Genomic DNA, 19,214 nt, shown 5'->3' with positions numbered 1-19,214 from the left:
AGCGTTTGAAAATACAGCTGTTAAATTTTATATGTTCTTATTTGAAAGTGTTTTACACAGCAAAGTGTGTTTCACACACAAATCCATTCCTATATGACAATCATGCACTAAATTGTGGTTTCACAAAGGTTATAACAGCAGTTAATTGTAAACATTAACTTGAACTGTTTCCATTTTGGAGGCTGTTTCGTAGTACTACGTTTCTATTATTTTCACATCCCTATCTTAGTCAGTGTGCAAGGTTAAGTAACAGAAACCATTTGATGTTTCATTCATTACAGTTTAACAGCATCACAAACAACTACCTCCACAATGATACACTTGAATCACCTCTCTGACCCCGTTTCAACATCAGCTGAACGTCAGCTGAACGTTATAACAATCATGGAGGAGGATTAGTGCAGGACCATCAGGAACAGGAACTTCTGTTATTGCTCTTTTAAAAGCAGCAAAATTACATTTACATTTGAATTTTCTTTTTTTTTTTAGTACAAAAGTAGATCCCGGTGCCATGAAATCAAAGGAGCCAAGCATATCGCACTTTGTTTTATTGATCAGTTTCCATGACCACAGATGAACAGTAATACAGTGGACTTGTAGGCAATGACAAAGCAGATTAAAAGTTTGTTTGTGGCATCTGGTCTCAGTCATAATAATATAGTTACAAGCGACTGAGCGTGAAGAAACAATAACAGGCGTATTTACAAGCTTTCCTTCTGTGACATAACCCTGACACCCAAACATGCTCCTGCTACAACGATACAGGACAATAGATCTTAATTTATTCATTTTTTTTTTACACATCTTTAACATGTCGTACAGCCTTCTAACTTCACTGTGATCCATTGCATTTGAGCAAAGTTTACAGTACAAATCCTGCAATAGTGTAAATTCCTTATGTTTAATACTAATAATTATAAAAACAATCCAATCTAAAACTAACGATAAGCTAAAGAGGGGCTTCAATCAGCGGCATGTATAGAGAGGACAGATGTGTTTTCAGTTGATCTGTTTGCTGCAAGAGAAAGGAAGCTGAACGGAGGGTGGACAAGAACATTTGGTCTCTTTTTTTGTTGTTGTTGCTGCTATTCCATCTTATCCAACTTTATGACATCCCACTCGTGAAAAAAAGGCAGAGGCGGAAGTAGAGAGCAAGAGAAGGATGGCCAGAAAGGACAGCGTGAAACCCCTAATCCCCTTCATCTGTGCTCTCTCGCCAACTCTTAATTGTCCATGTTCTTCTCTCCTGGACCGGTCCAAACACTGCCACCGTTTATTTAGAAAGCTTCTTCATCCTCTGATCTAGAGCAGCAAAGTTCTCTTCTATAGCCACCAGATTTTCCTTCATGGTCTGCTGCACCTGTTGGGAAGAGGGGAAAGGTTAGTGGAAGAGAGAAGAAAACATAGGCAGCATTGGTGAACGGCAGCAGAAAACAAAGAGGAAATTTAGAAGGGACAACATTTGTGTCTAACTAAACACAAAACAGTTGCTGTGTTTACATGGACACGAGTATTCCAGCAATAATCAGAATTAAATCCCAATCTAATCATAAATTGTTTAAGTTTGGTTGAAGAAATATTGTCTGTGGAAACACTGAAACTAATTTTCAAACAATTCTCAAGTCTAACTTTTCTTTTCAACAAAAACATCAACTTAATTGGTTCCTGCCTCGGAAATGTGACGTTTACTTTTCTCTGGATTCTATAATTTGTAAATGTAATATTTTGTTTCCGTGAAGTTGACATGACAAAACAAGACATTTGCATTTTACATTTGAGGCTAAATAATCAAAACACGTCTACAGATTAACTGACAATAAAAATAAGCATTACTTGCAGGTCTCTTTAATATGTTTACATAAGTCTGTCATGTGGATTCGAGGAAAAATTTTTGAGGACACACTAATAATTACTAAAATGCTGCTGAGAGCCATCGTTAAAAGGCGATGCCATTCAGGCTGCACAGAACTGGATTAAAAGGAAATCATTGAAAAGCACAAAAGCCTGTAGGACACTTCATGTACAAGGCCACACACTGAAAAGAAAGAATTTTCAAGGAACAAAATAAAAGGAGAAATATTTTACTTGACAAAGCAGTGTTGTGTGTGTCCAGTTAAACCGGGAAAACCCAGAGTCATTATTGACTGAGCCCAAGAGAGGCTTAGAGCGTCTGTGCTCATAATAAAGGACTGTACTTTGTTACTTCTAACCATGAAAAGCAGCCTTTGCTCCACACTCTGTTTGCGCTGCCTGCATCGCTTGCAGTGGTCATGCTGTTTGCATGGTTTTGTATTGTTTGCCTAAGCTCACACACACTTTATGCTCAGTGCCTTATTTTGTACTTAGTCCCAGGTCTCCATGTAGCTCCACGGTATTGAAGGAACATCCCCTCATCTCATTATCAACCGCTATGAGTGGATCATTTTATTATTTAGACTTGGTGTATTTTTTTTTTTAAGTATTTTTTTAAGTTTTATTTTTAAGTATTTTGACTTCTTGTTTCTTTTGGCACTCTGTCAGCATCTTTGCAAACTCTGAATTCACTTGTGGCAGCTTGGTGTGGCTGACACTTAATTCCGAGGAACTGATGTGTTCAGATGACTCATCAGAAACCGTGCTGTACGTTATCTGTCGCCCTTTGCCTCCAATACTGCCTCACTTCAAACATGAACTCGCTTTTAGTGTTCATGCTTTAGTTTCGTGCTCTACCAACAGACTCGGCCTCCTCTTAATTTACTCCGTCAACGAAGGCCCATCAGAGGAGCCCTGTCGCATTTAGCTGCAACAGGAGGACTTATTTGTGTTGCCCCAACAGGCGAGCAGAGCCGTGAACTGAACTACCTACCTGTGTTAGCAGGGTGTTGTTGTCTTTCAAAGAGTTGTTGACCATCTGCTGAGTGGTGTCCAGATGGGTCAGCAGTTGGCCAAACTGCATGGCTGTGAAGCAGACGGTTGAAGTGAAGAGAAAAGGTGGAAAGATGGAAGGAGACAGTATTTGTTTTCAAATTGAAACAAACTTGCTTACAACATGTCTTTGTTCTCAGAAACAGTGAAAGGGATTAGTGCTAATCTAATCTGAATGTCTGCTTGAAAGATTAAAAAAAAAAAGTTTATTGGTAAAAAAAAAAAAAGATCAGGAGAGTGAGGAAAAAATCTGTAGCTGAAGCTTATTGAGCGGAAAACCCTTCAGCTGCAGACTGTGACAGATGGAGACTGGATGATAAATGACCTCTTTCAGCTCTCAGAAATGAATTATCAATATAATCTAATGCCAAGGTTCCGCTTTCATGTGCTAAATAATAAAAAGATGATAATGTGATATCTAATATCATGCATCTCTTTCTCCCCGAGGGTTGTTTAACAGTATTGCAAGATTAAGTCTAATTCTGTTACCATTCTGAGTCCCCTCTCAGTGCTTTCCTTGGCCTTTGTTATAATAGATCGGTATAGTTTGGGCTAATTCTATTATCCTTCTGAATTCCATTTCCATCTTTTGTTTCACAGACATTTCTATAGTAGATGCAAATCTTCCAGGCCAAGTATTACTTCCCAGCACAGATGCTGCATGAAACGTGATCCAGGTTCATACCCTGTTATGTTCCACAGCAACATCCTACATATTTTGAATCTTTAATGCCACATCCCCACCCCCACTAACCTACATACATCCTCTCCTTGAACTCTCATGGGTGTCAGTTCAAGGTTCTTCTTCCCTCACATAAAAGAATAGAACATAAATTATCTGAGTTTTTCATTGTTATTACCCCGACTGGGGTGAAATTTGCCCCTAAAGCGATAACAATTCAATATTTGAACCAATTACTCACAGTACATTAATTTAATACTGGATAAAATGAACTCCACCACCTCCAAACATCTCAACAACCTCCTCAATTCACAATTCAGAGCAGTGTGTGAATAGGCAGGGAACCTCTTGGACTGCCACCTTGTAATTAGGCCTGTGTGTTCCTGCTCCTGTGTGTTACCTTGCTCATGCAGCTCCTTGACGGCGACAAGCCGCTGCACCACCTGAGGTATAGAAGTGGAGACTGCGTCCCACTTCTGCACCACGTCATACAGCTGCGTCACCTGACAGGTAAACACAGTCATAGACACATTTAATGCCAGGAGAAAGAACTGTGTTTACTAAATAAATAAATAATTAAGGGGAGGCCACAATATGACACAATATTTTTTGGAATAATAAACACGTTACATCATTCTGAGTATCTCGATGATGAATTTATATTTTGTCCCAAGGAAAACTGGGTCAACATCTGTTTTATCCTCCAAGATGTTCTTTTAAGTGTGCTTATCACATGTGTATAATTTTTATTGCTGCAAAATGAGAGTCAATCCAAGTGATGGACCAACACGGTTATAAAAACCTGCCATAAAGGCTGCATGAACCTGACAAACAAGTCCAGACTAGTCCAAATGAAATGAATGAAACGGTTCAACAGCACCATCTAGTGGACTGAAAGAAAAACTATTATTCTTGTATCAGAAATTTAAGTAACAAAAGGATCCGTAGTTGAGGCCTGTATATTAATATTATGAGTTACAGTTTTACGCCTAATGTTACAAAAAAAAAATATATAAAATAAATGTATCCAACTGAGTCCAAAACTATTTTTGTCTACATTGGGGCAGTAGATAAACTAATCTGCCACACAACACTCAGTTGATCCTTCGATTTGAACCTGAGTCCACACTAGGACATCAAGAGTCGACCATTTTTTAATTCCAAGAATTTGTTCAAACACTGTACAAATCAATAAAATAGGGAGAACGGGTAAATAATAAAAAGTCAGACTCTAGTAATCTTTTTCAAATACACATTTTTACCACTAAGACTAAACTTGTAAGATTATTCTTTGTGAGTCAGATTATATACAAAGTCCTTCTTAATATAAATAAGGAAGAAGAAGAATCTTCCACTGAAAGTGCTTCACTCTGAATCAGGAATTTGTGAGTTTCCATTTATGTGAGAATATCAATGCATTTATTCATTACTGATGGAGTACCAACCTTGTTTTGTGTTTCAGCGTCCTCAATCGCTGCCTTGTGTTTGGCAATCTCATTCATCTTCCCCAGTACACTCTGGAGAGGAAACAAGCCACGTAGTTATAAATTCAAATACAGTACAATTTAAAGGCAGATAATAGGGGAAAAAAAAGACCATGTGTAATCTGAATATGTCATCAAGGCTGGGCGGTATATCGGTTCATACCGGTATTTTTTTCTGTTGTGATATGAATTTTTAATAAACCGGTGTATTTGACTACAAAGCACTTGGAACGCTGCACCGCGAGACACTGAGAAAATGGAACAGTGAAAAATTAAGTGGCAGAACAAGAGTGCCAAAAAAAAAAAAAAGGTGCCGTGTTTTTTTTTTTAAGGGTGACTAGATGTCCCTGCTTTCCAGGGACAGTCCCCGTTTTGGATGACCTGTTTCCCAGCTAAAGCTGTCTCCAAAAGTGTCCCCATTTTTTTTTTTTTTTTTTTTTTTTTATAAAGCTTTTTATGAATAAGAGAAAAATCGTTGCACGCAGACTACAATTGTTATGGTAGCCGGTAGCACTGCTATTGACATCACAGACATAGCAGTTTAAATGTTTAAATGTGAATTAATATGTCAAAATAAATGAAACTGTAATTGTCCCAATTTCATCTTAATAACATTTTTTTTTTATCTCCAAGCTGTGTCCACATCAGCAGGCAGTGGTAACATGGGGCCATGAAAACCTGTTTTACTACTAGTGCAGGATTATTCTACAATATTTACTCATCATCACAGTAAAATAATCCACCCTTCCCCTTTGACTATCTACTATCTGTGAATATGTGATTGACCCTGACATAACGTGACACCGTCAGAATTTTGAAAAACGCCACCATATACATTGTTGGTCAAACCGCCCTACGTGTAACCTAAGGGTGCCACAGAATGACACCACATAACTGCAATGTCCAGTCTGACCCCTTAAGACCTTAGGGCCTTAAAAATGAAGCTATGAAGATGTGCCAACAACTAAATTTTCTTTAGTTATAAAGAAAGTTATAAACTGGTAGTTGCATTAAAAGAACGTGGTCACTTTATGTGACAGATGGATGCCTTCACACAGCGTAATTATCTATGTAGGCATCACCTGCCTGACTCAGCTTCACTCATGTTCTCTCCTCTTTAAGTGTTTCTGAACTAGCAGGGAGTTAGACACACTGCCAAGATGGCAGCCAACACACTGACCTTCACACTGATCAGTATTTCACCACTCACTGCTCCAATAAATTCCAAAAAACTTGCCCTTTGGCAGCGAAAACGCCCCTCCCACCTAACCTCACCCTCTACTGTATGCTTTTTGGAGAACAGTCACCTGCAGTCTCGCCTCCACTTGATCCAGAGTAGCCGAATCCAGGGCGCTGACCCTCGCCTGCAGGAGCTCTATAGTGTCCTGATAAAAAGAAGCACAGAAGTTACATATAAGCTTGAACACAGAACTTTGTGTTCTTGCTCCTGCTACTGGCACAGCAGCAACAAACAAACTTGGAAGCACTGATGTCATCTTTGAAGTATGACCCATTTCTCTGGCTGCACATCAGATGCACACAGTTGTGAATACAGACACAATCTACACACAGTGTGTTCCAAAGAAAGTAGTCGACTTCTTACCATTAAACTAGCTCCTTGTGCGCCAGCACTCAGAGGTCCCTGCAATATAAACACCGAGAGGGAAGATCGATTTTAAGAGAAAGCAATGAGGCCGCCCACATAATATACATAAATGAAAGTGGAAGATTTTATTTTTAATTTCACTTCGTGGATGGTTTAACGGAGCAAAAGACGCATGAAAATTCTGCTGGTGTGAGAGTGTGAGGGAGAGTAAAATCCACAGAAGCAGTGTGAACGAGAGGAAAGCATTAGAGTGGATTCGTGTGTCTGAGTCGATGTGTACCTGCTTGTCTGATCCCGAGCCAACAGCAATCTCCAGCTCAGCTAGACGCTTCTCCAATTCTGCCATCTAAAGGAAAGGCAACACATGGTTGGCAGCGACAACAGCGTCCCACAAGACACACACACACACACACACACACACAAACACCCACACATTTGCACCGTCCTCCCCTTTTGTCCGGTTTATTGCCATCAAAGATTCTGACATTTCTCTTATGAGAACAAAGCACGTCAAAAACGCTTCAGACGTGTGTCAGACACTTCACTCTCCCGCCTGCCTTTCAACTTTACCTTCGCAGCGTCATTGAATTTTTCCTGCTCTGGTCTGCTGTGTAGCTCGTAGAGTACCACTCCGTCTGGGGCTTTAGCTGATGCCGTTGGTTTGCTGTCTCCTGCAGCACTGCCACGGCTGCCCTTAGCTGCTTCAAGCTGGGTGAGGAGACGCCTGGGGGGACAAAAGAAAGATAAGAAAGTGCGAAAGGATTTCACGTTCGATATTGTTATCTGTCCTGTGTGCTGCTGCTACTACTACGTCTCTGGTCCCCTCCTCAATCTTGAATCCAATCTTTTCAGGCACTGTTTTAAACAGTAATGTCAAGATGAGCTTGAATCTCCTGACATTAACTTGTGTCGTTGCTTCCTTTTCGCTCAACCTTCAGCTCCACTCACTCATTTCTTATGGCTCCCTGTGTTCCCTCATCTTTCACCTTCTCCAGTTTTTATTTTCCTCCCTCAATTATTAAGCCGTGGTGCTCTCCAGGCAGTGACACAACAAGATCAACATCCAGTTACACTGCATTTTCCCTGCAACTCCTTATCTTCTTATATCTAGGTTGTGGTCCAAAGTTCAGTGAAATGAATTGCTCTGCTCCTCTGACTGTCTCTTGACTCCGTTTCTTCAGAGTACATTGTGCTATGGTCTCCGTCATGGTCTAATGCGCAGTGTTAAAAGTTTCAGACTCCAGCTGCTCCACCTCTTTCTTGCTTCACGGACTCGTCACCCCTCCTTCTCAACTCACCTGGCCAGAGCACCGTCTGGGTCAGCCAGGTTGATGTGTGCCTGTGGTCCCAGCAGAGAGTCGAGATGCGCAGACACCAGCTGCTGTTTGAGCTGGGCTGCATGTTGGGCGAGAACCACAGGGGTGAGGCGCTCCTCTGCGTTACTCTCCTTTGTAGCCTCCTGGAAGCAGAGGACATTTTTAAGTAACTCAAGTCTACGCAGCGGCTTCAATTTTTGAAACGACTGTAGAAAAGTTGAAGAAATCCATGATACGAAAGTCCGTCTTTTCCACCCCTCGCACAACGTCTACAACGAACTGCTCTAACAAGCTATTTAACGAATTTAAGTAATTAACCCAGGGAGATCATCTCTGAGTTATGGTCTGTTTGGACAAAAATGGATCTGAAATATGTGAAGTAGTGCTCCAGATGTTTCTATGCCTTCTTTAATACATATTCAAAGCTCTTCCCTTCCGTCTCTTCTACAGAGGAGATGTATGGTATAATCTTAACACTGAAAAATACCAAAACAGTTTTTTACATTTTAAAGTTATCCTGGCACAATATCATAAATGATCATATTATTCCTTAGCCAATCTCTTTTACGATATAAGTGAATGCTTCAAACTCAAGCATGCAAAATGTGACTCTTTTGTATTTGCTTTTCTATTTGCTTCATTTACCCTGATGGATGACAGCACATTACTTGGCGAATGTCAACTTCTCCAAGGAGACATTTTTTAACATTAGATTTAGAGACAGTAGCAGAGAGGCTGCCATCGTATCAATGGCTATGTTGTATCTTAAATTACACCCCGGTGTTAGATGCACACAGTCTGTACTGTGTTGCATCCAAATTTAATTAATGTCTCGTTTGATCGGTCTTTGTTAGTCTGAAAAGCAGGTGTAATCAAGGGGTTGGTATGATTTTTCGTGATTGCATGGAATTAAAATAAAGGCCGGATAATAGGAGAACAGAGTCATTTGTGTACTGCTTTGGCAAAGGGAAGTAAGTGTGTGTGTGTGTGTGTGTGTGTGTGTGCGTGTGTGTGTGTGTGTTGCTGGCAGTCCACCTGGATGGCGTCCACCTCCTGAGTGAGCTCCTGGATCTCATTCACCAGACGCTGATACTTCTGCTGGGGCGTCTCCTTCACTCCGCAGCCCTCTCCCAGCTAAACAAAGATGAGAGGTAGTGGTATGAATATTACACAAGTGAGTCTAGCAGAGAAAAAGAAGCCTGGAGAAAAACGATCGCACCACACCCTCATCCTCTCAGGCTTTTTGACTTTATCAGAAAACACATGTAGTAAGAAAAATGGATCACCTTCTGAAAAGTTAAAAAGTGAAGTAATGGATTTCTGAACAGAACATACTCACAATTTCAAATTCTCCTGACTCATAGCCCACTCTTCTGCTTCTACTGATTCTGTCGGAGAAGTCTGTGAGAAACAGAGAGAAATGTGTTGTAAGAGAAACTGGGTAACTGACGATAAAAGCCGACAGGTGTTGGCATGAATAATGGAAGGGAATGGAATATTTTGAGAAGTTGTCTACACGTTCTGCATTTATAGTTTCTCTTATAAATTTCAAGTAAATATATTTTGTGAACCCCCTCTTTTTTTTTTTAAATGACAGCAAACGGAAAACATTAAACCGCACTAATGAAGGCATGGCAGCCAAAGTTTCACTGTGGGAAAAAATTACACAAGTACTATTGAGACTCATTCTGGCAACTGTTAACAATTTTAGCAATAATTATAATAATTTTTTATTATTGGAAATGTTGCCTTTTTGTATTATATGCATATTAACAACATAATTATAATGATGTTTTTCCATTTACATGAACCACAGCGTAGCAATAAATGCCAGTGCCCATACTCGCTGCTGATGCTCCATTTGCGATGCAATTATTTACGGAAATTTACCTGAAAATTATGACTAATCACAAAAGTGTTTGCACGTAGCATTGAGGATGTGTTTTAAGTGTGTCTTTATTTCCTTAGCATGAATATAACGATCGTATTGGATCAATTACTCCTTGGATCAGAACAAACTGTAGGTGTGAAAAGAAACTTAGTCATTGTCTGAATATTTTTTGTTTTCCGAGTTAATTTATTTCTAAGGAAGATGTAACATTTTAAAAGGTTAAAATATTCCTAATTCCTAAAAAATAAGATGGGAATGAGAAATAAAGTCATCTAGTGGAATGATGTGGCTCTTTAAGTACATTATGGAAAACAAGGGAGCTCTGAGACCAGGCTCTTTGAAGCAGGTCATTTGTCCATTTGCACTCTAGAATAATTTAAGCTAATACCATGTAATAAGGAAGAGGATTATCTTCCACTACAAACTGACCAAGTCCCTTGGTGCTGACGTGCTTGTCTTTGAACTTGTCATAGGCTGCATTGGGGTTGACCACAATCCTCTCCACACTGTCGCTGCAAAGCTCCTCCTGTCATTGAAACAGCAGGAAATTAAGTCAGATAAACATGAATTAAATCATTAAGGGCATGAAAGGCTTAAGAGAAAACAAAGATTAAAAAAAAAAAAAGCTTACTGACTACTCAGCTCACTGAGCCAGTGAGCTGGAAGTCACTGGAAATCATTTTTGTCAGGTCGGGTAAGATACAGTGTGATTGGAAAACCTGAACACTGCCCTGAAATGTGATTTAAAAGATTTAAATCAGCGTTTTATTGCTTATCAAGGCCACATACCCTCTGAAATTGAAAAAGCCACATAGCCATAAATTGTTTAAAAAATCTTCACATTCATTATTTGAGGTTTTGTTTTGAAGAATTTCAACTTAATTCAGAGGAGCAGGCAAGAGGAAAAAAACAAAAACAAAACAAAATGATGCATGTCAAACACACAGTTTTGCCTAGGATTAAGTGTAGAGTATTCTGTAAAGTTTCAACATTCATATATAAAACAGTCCATGTGTGCTACACTGTAAGTCTATCATAATAAAACAATGTCAGGTTGATGAAAAGGCCAGCCTGAAGTCATTAACACTTTCTCTTACTAAATGACAGCTCTTTGATTAGTGATTCTGAGAAGCACAAAATTACGCTTGATCAAAACTTTCTAGTGATCAGTTATGATGGCGTAGAGGCTATGGGTAGGATTAAGAACACAACAGACACATAGATGCATAACATGAGTGGGATCACACACAGATTGGAATAAAAAAATACAGACAAAACACAAGACACTTAAACAAGATGCCGGGCGAAGGAGGATGGGGAGGAAGAGGAGGAGAGTTAGTCAGGCTCTTACCAGCTCCTTGGGTTTCCAAAGAGAGTTAGAGAAAATAACGGAAGAGCAGAGGGAGAGAAAAAAGTAGGGTGGGAGAAAGAGAGAGAGAGAGAGAGAGAGAGAGAGAGAGACAACACAGATTAATGTGGTTATCACATGCCATGCACACAACAGGAACAGTTGGCCGGGGTCGGGGACAGATAAGAAAGAAAGCAGTGTTCTGAGAGTTGCTGCTAAAAAACTCTGGAGACACTTCAGACAGCTTATGATGTCTGTAGTTCTTTCTCTCTTCCCCGAGACAGGGTGGTAAGATGTCTGTGGATTTAATAACCAAGAGTCTGGTGTTTAAAAAAAAAAAAAAACAATCCATGGGTCAGAATTTTTGGGACGGTTTAAGAGGTCCTAAGAGAAATAAGACGACGTAAAAGGCCTGAATTCCCTAAAATGCATTCTGTTGCTGTTATCCATCACCGAATCATTCAGTTGGAATTCTTAGCAACATGCACTTCATTCAAAATAAATCAGCTTGACTGAACCAAAGCAAGCGATCAGCTACGAGGGGTGAATGATAAGTTTGTGGGCTATGGTAGAACACACATTTTCCCCCAAAGTAGCCCCCTCTAACATGTACGCAATATGCCAGCAGTCCATCACTGGGCATACGAGCAGCATCTGAAACCCTCTTGGAAGTCTTGGACATCCAGGTAGCAGTCAAAACTGTACTGACTTGAAATTTTCAGTTACCCAAACATAAATACTAAAAGACCTTAAGCAGTTGAACTGCGTGTGCATGTATCAAGAGCAGTGCAACTCATTTCCTTCCATCTTAGACCACAAACCTATCAGTTACCCTTCATATATGTAAGATAATGCCTCTGTAAATTGTGTGATCTTGGATTTTCCCAAACAAATAATGATGAATTACTCTGCCACATACGTGTAGCAGTTCCCAACTGAAGGCTTTAGTGACCAAAAAAAGCCTGAATAAAAGAATGGGCAAAATGTAGGAGAATGCAAATTCTCCACAAATGACGACTACAAACCCAAAACAAGCGATAAGACAAATCTAACTTCCACTTATATGTGTAACTGAGGTTACAGTGAGTTACAGTCTGCAGCTGTGACTGAATTAATTTAACAGCAAAACAAATAATTTTATATTTACAGAGGAGCCATCATCTCAATGTAGCTCAATCATGTTGCTCATTAATTTAATAAAGACAGTATTAGTTGCATCTTTGATTATGTAGAATACACAAACATAAGCATAGTTTTTGATCCAAGTACCAGAGGGAAAATCAAAAACAAAATCTTATAAGTGTAGTAGCCAAGGCTTAAATTTTTCTGGCCACATTTGCGGTATATGACAACACCACAGGTAGAGAGCACGGGCTGGCATATTTCTGCTTTTTTAGGTTAAACCCAGACACGTTTATCGAACTGTCTCAAAATTTACAGTCCACTCCACATTGCGACTGAGATTTCATGATATTACAGCCATCTTGCATAGTGTGGCATGCAATGATCCTGCAAGAAGTAATCATACAGTGTACAGAGGCCTTGAAAAAGTCCAGTTAGTGAGAATAGTGTGGTTAGCCAGGAAGCAAATGTTAGAACATGAAAAGGGATTAAAAATGGAAGTCTACAGAACAAATAACACAAACACGCCTCTTTCTCCTATCCGAGCGTCACAATCACACAGATGCACACTAAAGCCTTCACTGCTCCGTCAAAGCATGACCCAGTGAAACAGTGAATTAGTTTTCCTTGAAGACCCACTGACACCATTATGCCCTGAAAAGTGTAAATCAGCAGCCAAAATAGCGGGAAAAAGGAATCAATTCCTCGCACGCCAAAACAATCAGAAACGGATTAATTAGAGCATAAAAAGGGCCACATCATCGATCCATTTCTCATTTCATCCCAATTAATGGAGGTAGAAAACGTGGAGATCAAAAATGAATAAAACATGCATAAAAAGGCATTGAGCTCACTGAGAGAAAAATGGAGCCAATCTTACTTGTACAAACTAGGGTCCCGGGAGGGTTGGGGGGGAGTCAAAACAAGGGTGAGGGAATGGGGAGGATGAATGTGGAAACATGGAAGGGAAAATGCCAATTAGGTTTCACTGGTCACAGCTGGTCAGTAAACACCTCAGACATGTTGAAAAGCAAAGTCAGACCCGACTCCTTACAATGTGCTTACCAACAGCACTGTTAAGAAGGACTGAAAGCCTGAAACCACATCGCTAACACTAGACAGCAGTGGGAAGAGCCACATTTCTACAAGTCACAAGATGATCACCATGACATACACATACACAGTACCATTCATTCCCTGATACCTATAAATAGAGCTTGGAGGAGACTTTGGGAAAAGCTTGTTCTCCATTACGTCTTTGTCTATTAATCGTCTCCAAATACACACACACTTACCAAACTGTTAGGTACACCAGGGAAAATGAATATACTCTAATGTAACAGTCCTACACTAAATATCAGTGTTTCATTCAAAACAGCTGAACAGCACCAAAAGTTACATCCTCCAAACTGAATTAGTGCATTTCTTACAGAGCTACAAGATAAACTGAACATTAAAAGCAGCCATGGAGGCGGATTTAGCGCGGTACTGTTATTAGAATTCATCCATTTTCACTAGTGCACCCGTTGTTTTTGGCAAGTGTGTATAAGCACGTACTTAAAATGTTCATAAATTTGTAAGTTTTAATGGAATACAAGCAAAATAAACTATGAACTGTTTGGAGACTTAAGCTTTATCCATTAAACATTAATACATTAGTTGGTGAGGAGACAGCACAATGCACTGGCACCATAGATGAGATTTCACAGCTAACAACACAATGAGTATGTGACCAAAGACCACAGGTGTCAAACATATGGCCCGCAGGCCAGATTAGACCCTCCGTTGGGCCGCTTTTGGCCTGTGGGATGATTCTGCAAAGTACAATAACTACATTGAAGACATCAACAGCAATTTTTCCCCCAAAAAAAGTAAGTGCTATTCCTGGGCTTCACGCACTTATGGACATGGCACAACACTGAGACCTAGAACTACACAGAAACTGCACTTCTTTTTCTTAAGATGCAGAACACACTAGTCCAGCTGTTCATTACATGCTTTGTAGTTCATTAAATGTAGACACTTTCATAATGTGCTTTTTTACACTAAAACAAAGTAAAATATTTGGAGATGCTATTTATAGATTAATATATTAGTCCTGATCCGGTCACCCTCGAAATCAAACTGGGCACAATGAGTTTGACACCCCTGCTGTAGGCTATTTAAATGCATTGCTCTGCCTTGTAAATTAGGTAGTTAAGATAAGCCAAGTAATTGTGCAGTTAGTTGATGAATGGCGGAAAACATAATGCACGCTGATTACAATAAACCTACATCTGCACTTCTCTTTTGTATGTTAGATGTAAACACTTGTTCGCTAGTTAGCTTTATGTGCAGACAATTATCCGACAGACAGCAAACGTTTAGGACATAGCTTACCGACTCAAACTGAGCCTGGTCATCTTCTGGAAGGTCACCGGTCTCGTACACGTCCGGTTCGTTAAAGGCCTGTTGAAACAATTAGGTAAACAATATAATACGATTGGACATGTCCCGTTTATTCCCGTTAGCCTGGCCAACGCCCCGGCCCAGTCCACTACACACATTTCCTAAGCCTTGCTCTGTGGTGGCTTATAACACAAAATGTCCTGCTAACTGGTGAGTTAGTTACTCTAAAGCTATATGTATTAGCAGTAAGTTGTTCAGTTATTACAAACAATATGCACAACAATGGGGCCTGCGGTGTTAGCTAACTTAGCTGTCATCTAGGAGCTAGCACTGCTTACATACAGCAGTCCGGCTAGCTGTCGTTTAGCTTTAGCCACTTACAATTCCTGGCAAGTTTGCGTATTTCGGGTCAGCCATTGTCAGCGGGAGGCAAAAACGGCACCAGCAAACCACGAGAGAATAACACAGTAGTCTTTAAAACGTGTAAACTGTCAATGGACCGAGTCGGCTATCGATGGGTGAGCCAGCAGTCTCTGAGCCGCCCGGCTGATGTGGTCACCAGCCTGATATGACGGAGTGTGCGCTCGGTTTCTTACAGACACATTCGGATGGGCGGTGCTGCGTTTGCTGCAGCAAAGGGAGAGAGACTTTTGACGGAGTTTTACAGGCAACAAAACAAACATACCCCAAATGTGGAGCGTCATTACGCACGCGTTCCGTTTATCCAATAAGATTTAAAGATCTCCTTCGATTGTTTAGAAACATTTCAGTAGATTTTCTGCTTTAAGCACAATATGGTATGGCACTCATGTTCTCTTGAATTATTAATTAGTTCCAACAAAAACGTAACGCAGCTTTGTATTAATTTTTAATGATAACAGGGATGAGTTGCAACAGAGTTGCCACGTGAGGGCGCCAAAGGAACGAGCAAACAACTTGATCAATGAACCAAAGATGGTCAATGAAGAAGATGATTCATTGTATGGGAAAGCAGATGTTCTAAAGTGGTTTATATCAGTAATATAGTGTTGTTGTTTATTTCTTTTTCTTTTTAAAAGAAATAGCTCTCCAGAGTTATAGGCTACACGAAAATCGTAATTTGAAATTAGTTCAGTGTTTATTTAAGTCTGAGATTGATAGTGAGGTCGGACGTCTCTTTTCGTTCTTGCTTTCATCTCAGAAATATTGTGTTGCAAACGTAGGGCACTGGATTTAAAACAAAGGGATTTGTCACGCTGTAGGTGCGTAAAGTCTTTTTAGATGTCAGAGATAAAATGATAGAGCCTTTGACTCATGCAAAACACATTGCTGTGACTACCAGTTCGGTGCAACCATGAAAATAATAATAAAACAAATGTTCGCCCTACTTAAAAAGCACTACTGTCCTCAGTAGGGAAAATACGCAATGAGGCTTTTGTGCAAGTTGCTGCTTCTGAATGTGTTTGATGTTTAAATTTGAACTTTTTTTGTTTGTTGTTTTTTTTATGAAGATCGGTACTCTTCAAATAAAAGTGGCAGAGTTGGAGCTCTTCCCACTGCTCCTCTGCTCAGTGGTGCTGGTGAGAAAGGATTTGAGTCGCTACTCCACCACGCCCCGCCCCCAGTGAGAGAGCAGGGATGACAGTGATGCAAGGCATGCTTCTGAGCAGCCTGCATCCTATCCAGACCGACCGGACCACTTTGGACTACCCTACTCCCCCATTTACAACTCTCCATCTGTTCTCCACAGCTCACCTGCGTCTTAGTTTGGTCCGAGAGGGCATTTTAAACAAGAAACCCCTCAAACTATTTCTTTTTCTGTTTTTATTGTACATTTCTGTAATGATTTTGGATCCCCAAAACTCGTAGTTGTCCATTATTCCAAATGCATCGCCTCCTAGTCTCGCTTTGCGTGTGGGCATAATCGGTGGGTTCAGTCAACGTCCAGGTGCCTCGGGAAAAAAGATTGCAAAGGGAATATTTTATAACCTTTTTTTTTGTAAATCATCTTTTGGAAGCGCATCCACTATTTCATTCCTTCCACAATGGCTGATGCCAACGCTGAATGCAATATCAAGGTGTTGTGTCGATTTCGTCCACTGAACCAGTCCGAAATTATCCGCGGAGATAAGTTTATACCAATATTTCAAGGAGAAGACACTGTCATCCTCGGGGTAAGTTATTTCTAATGATCCCTTCCTTTTTGACACCTTCCCATGCAGTCGATGAACGCTAGGGGTTACACTTATCATCTTACACACACACCAGATACTGGACAGACTGAAGACTGGTAGCTTAAAGGCTTCTCACTGGGATCAAACTAAGTATAGCTTCCATCAATATTATCACTACGATTAGCTCGCTGGATTCGTTGATCTATAGGCTGCTGCCTAAAAAAATAAGCACTGATCAAAACGATGATAAGCCATTCAGTGCTATGTTGAAGAATATCTACCACTTTCTTTTTCAAATGCAGTCCAAGATCATCCAACTCCACAATCAGTAATTCAAAAAAAAAAAGGAAAATCAATTCACCACTTTATGAAAATGCATTTGGACCCCACCTCCATAATCACCCCCAGGTCCATTATTTGCTCCTTCTTTAGGATTGATCTGCTGGAATTTGGTGTGTCCCCTGTCTCAGATAATTATGCAGAATTGATTGATGTCCATTCTGATGCATCTTGTTGTCAGCCTTTAATGCACCGTTGAATTATGGGGTGGTGCAAGTCTAATGAGGGTCATAATTACGCTCTGTGGATTGTTTCTGTGCAGTAAATAGAATCTGGCTTTATCTCAATGCAAATGGATTGCTGTCATTGCTTAGGAGCTGTAAGGAGATTGGGCCGTGCCATAAAATGTTTATCAGTCTGATGAATTCCCATCTGAGGCGGAGGTTAAAAGTGTGATTGTGATCTCTTTACCGTTGACATTTTAGTGAAATGACTAGCGTGCAGGAGGACGATTAGAGTGGTCTAAATGCAAATATTCTTGTTGTTTGGATGTAAAGCCCATCTGGACCAGGGCTTACACACAATGCATGCATAGATACATGCATAAATCCATACATACAGAAATGCACATGCATGCACACAATGAAATTTCTACAAACTGCTCATACTTTCCCTGCACACACACTATAGAGGGAAATCCACACCCATCTGGCCTGAGGGCTGACTTCAAGTGATGATGAAGATAGCTGAAAATCCCTACCGGCTTTCTCTGTTGTCACACACACACACACACACACACACACACACACACACACACACACACACACACACACACACACATTCAAATGCACCACAGCTTAGTTGGGATAGATGTCTCTGCATGACTGTCTTGCAAATCTTGGCTGTAGCAGCAGGATTCCTGCAATAGACTGAATGCTCATTATCACATTATTTTAAAGTCTGTTTGGGGATGGAAGCTTAAACTGCTTGAAATCCTCCATCCCGGTGTCAGTCTTGACAGTGGTATTTAAATAATTTGTGTAAGTGTTGAAAGACAAAGAATGAAAAGGATGTTCGCTCTTACAGATGGTGATTACGAATTTATTGTGTGACACCGCTGCTTGTGTTCCAGTCCTGCAATTATGTGTCAAACAAAGAAAATGTGTGCTTCTTATGAACCTACGGATGACAGCAAGAAACAGTGCAGAAATGAAGTTAAGTTATATCAACACGTCCAGGGAGGTGTGATCTGTCACTATGGGAAGAACCTGCTGTTGTTCACCATGAATATTGGTGGCAACAAGAGCATTCACAATGTCTACTTGTATTTCCACTCATCTCACGTACAAAGTGTCCTTTAATGTTTTTCTTTTCGGATGATTGTTATTTATGAATGTATAGAATGTATAATGTAATGTATACAATTACTTCAGAAGCTTTCATGTGAAGTGTTTTTCATGTGCAAATGTAGTCAGTGTTTGTAATCTCCTCCTGTGGTGCTTCACTATCTTTCTAATACTCTCCAAGGAAGTTGTAAAGAAATATGCCTCCTGCGAGTTGAAATGCTGCGGCCGTCAGATTGGATCAGGAGGTAAAATATCAGGCTGACAGACAGGCGGGCGTGCTGCAAGGGCCCCGCAGCGACAACTAGACACTCACATTTTGGCGGTTGATAAAAACAATTCGCGTTTGGACAGTGCTGATGGAGTCACATTCGTCTGCTTGAGAAAGGCTTCTTGCAGAACTTGTTAGCTGACAGAAGCAATGATTTGAGCTGCTGAGCGATGGTTCGGCTGCACCCGGGTGGCAGGCAAGAGGAGACTTGCAGAGATTAAATATCGGAGAAGATCGTGTGTTGGTGCGCTCCAAATTGATGAAGGAGCATCTCTGGGGACTTGGAGGTTTTGGGAGTGGTGCAGCCTGCACAAAACAAAAAGCATTGATTATCGGATCCATTTTAATGGCAGCTTGAATGATTTGAACTTTAACCTGTCAACGTAAGTCTACATTAGCAGTGAGAATTTCACCGTGACAAACAAGA

The 19,214-nt window shown here is 40.4% G+C and overlaps 2 protein-coding genes across 6 annotated transcripts in view; one reads left to right on the top strand and one right to left on the bottom strand.

Moving 5' to 3' along the window:
* Positions 1-533: 533 nt before the first annotated feature.
* dctn2 (dynactin 2 (p50)) lies at positions 534-15,318 on the bottom strand. 4 transcript variants are annotated; one of them, XM_047583245.1, is made up of 16 exons: positions 15,123-15,318; positions 14,733-14,801; positions 13,234-13,242; positions 11,235-11,240; positions 10,313-10,409; positions 9,332-9,393; positions 9,028-9,126; positions 7,975-8,135; positions 7,247-7,400; positions 6,957-7,022; positions 6,674-6,712; positions 6,378-6,455; positions 5,032-5,103; positions 3,987-4,089; positions 2,846-2,937; positions 534-1,360 (listed from the first exon to the last, which is right to left on the bottom strand). In XM_047583245.1, the coding sequence occupies exons 1-16, from the start codon at positions 15,156-15,158 to the stop codon at positions 1,274-1,276; spliced, it is 1,230 nt and encodes a 409-aa protein (XP_047439201.1). In that variant the 5' UTR covers positions 15,159-15,318; the 3' UTR covers positions 534-1,273. The 4 variants fall into 4 exon arrangements, with proteins under 4 accessions (XP_047439201.1, XP_047439202.1, XP_047439203.1 ...); XM_047583246.1 differs by lacking the exon at positions 11,235-11,240; XM_047583247.1 differs by lacking the exon at positions 13,234-13,242.
* A 1,079-nt stretch (positions 15,319-16,397) lies between these two features.
* The window catches only part of kif5ab (kinesin family member 5A, b), a 55,570-nt gene continuing 52,753 nt past the window's right edge, over positions 16,398-19,214 (top strand). For both annotated transcript variants that reach the window (XM_047583804.1, XM_047583803.1), the window contains exon 1: positions 16,398-16,894. In XM_047583804.1, the coding sequence (XP_047439760.1) occupies positions 16,766-16,894 (129 nt within the window). In that variant the 5' untranslated portion in view covers positions 16,398-16,765. The remainder of the gene's footprint in view (positions 16,895-19,214) is intronic.

This window comes from Mugil cephalus, chromosome 4 (genome assembly GCF_022458985.1).
Source record: "Mugil cephalus isolate CIBA_MC_2020 chromosome 4, CIBA_Mcephalus_1.1, whole genome shotgun sequence".
Taxonomy (NCBI): domain Eukaryota; kingdom Metazoa; phylum Chordata; class Actinopteri; order Mugiliformes; family Mugilidae; genus Mugil; species Mugil cephalus.
This window is presented reverse-complemented; position numbering and strand designations above follow the sequence as displayed.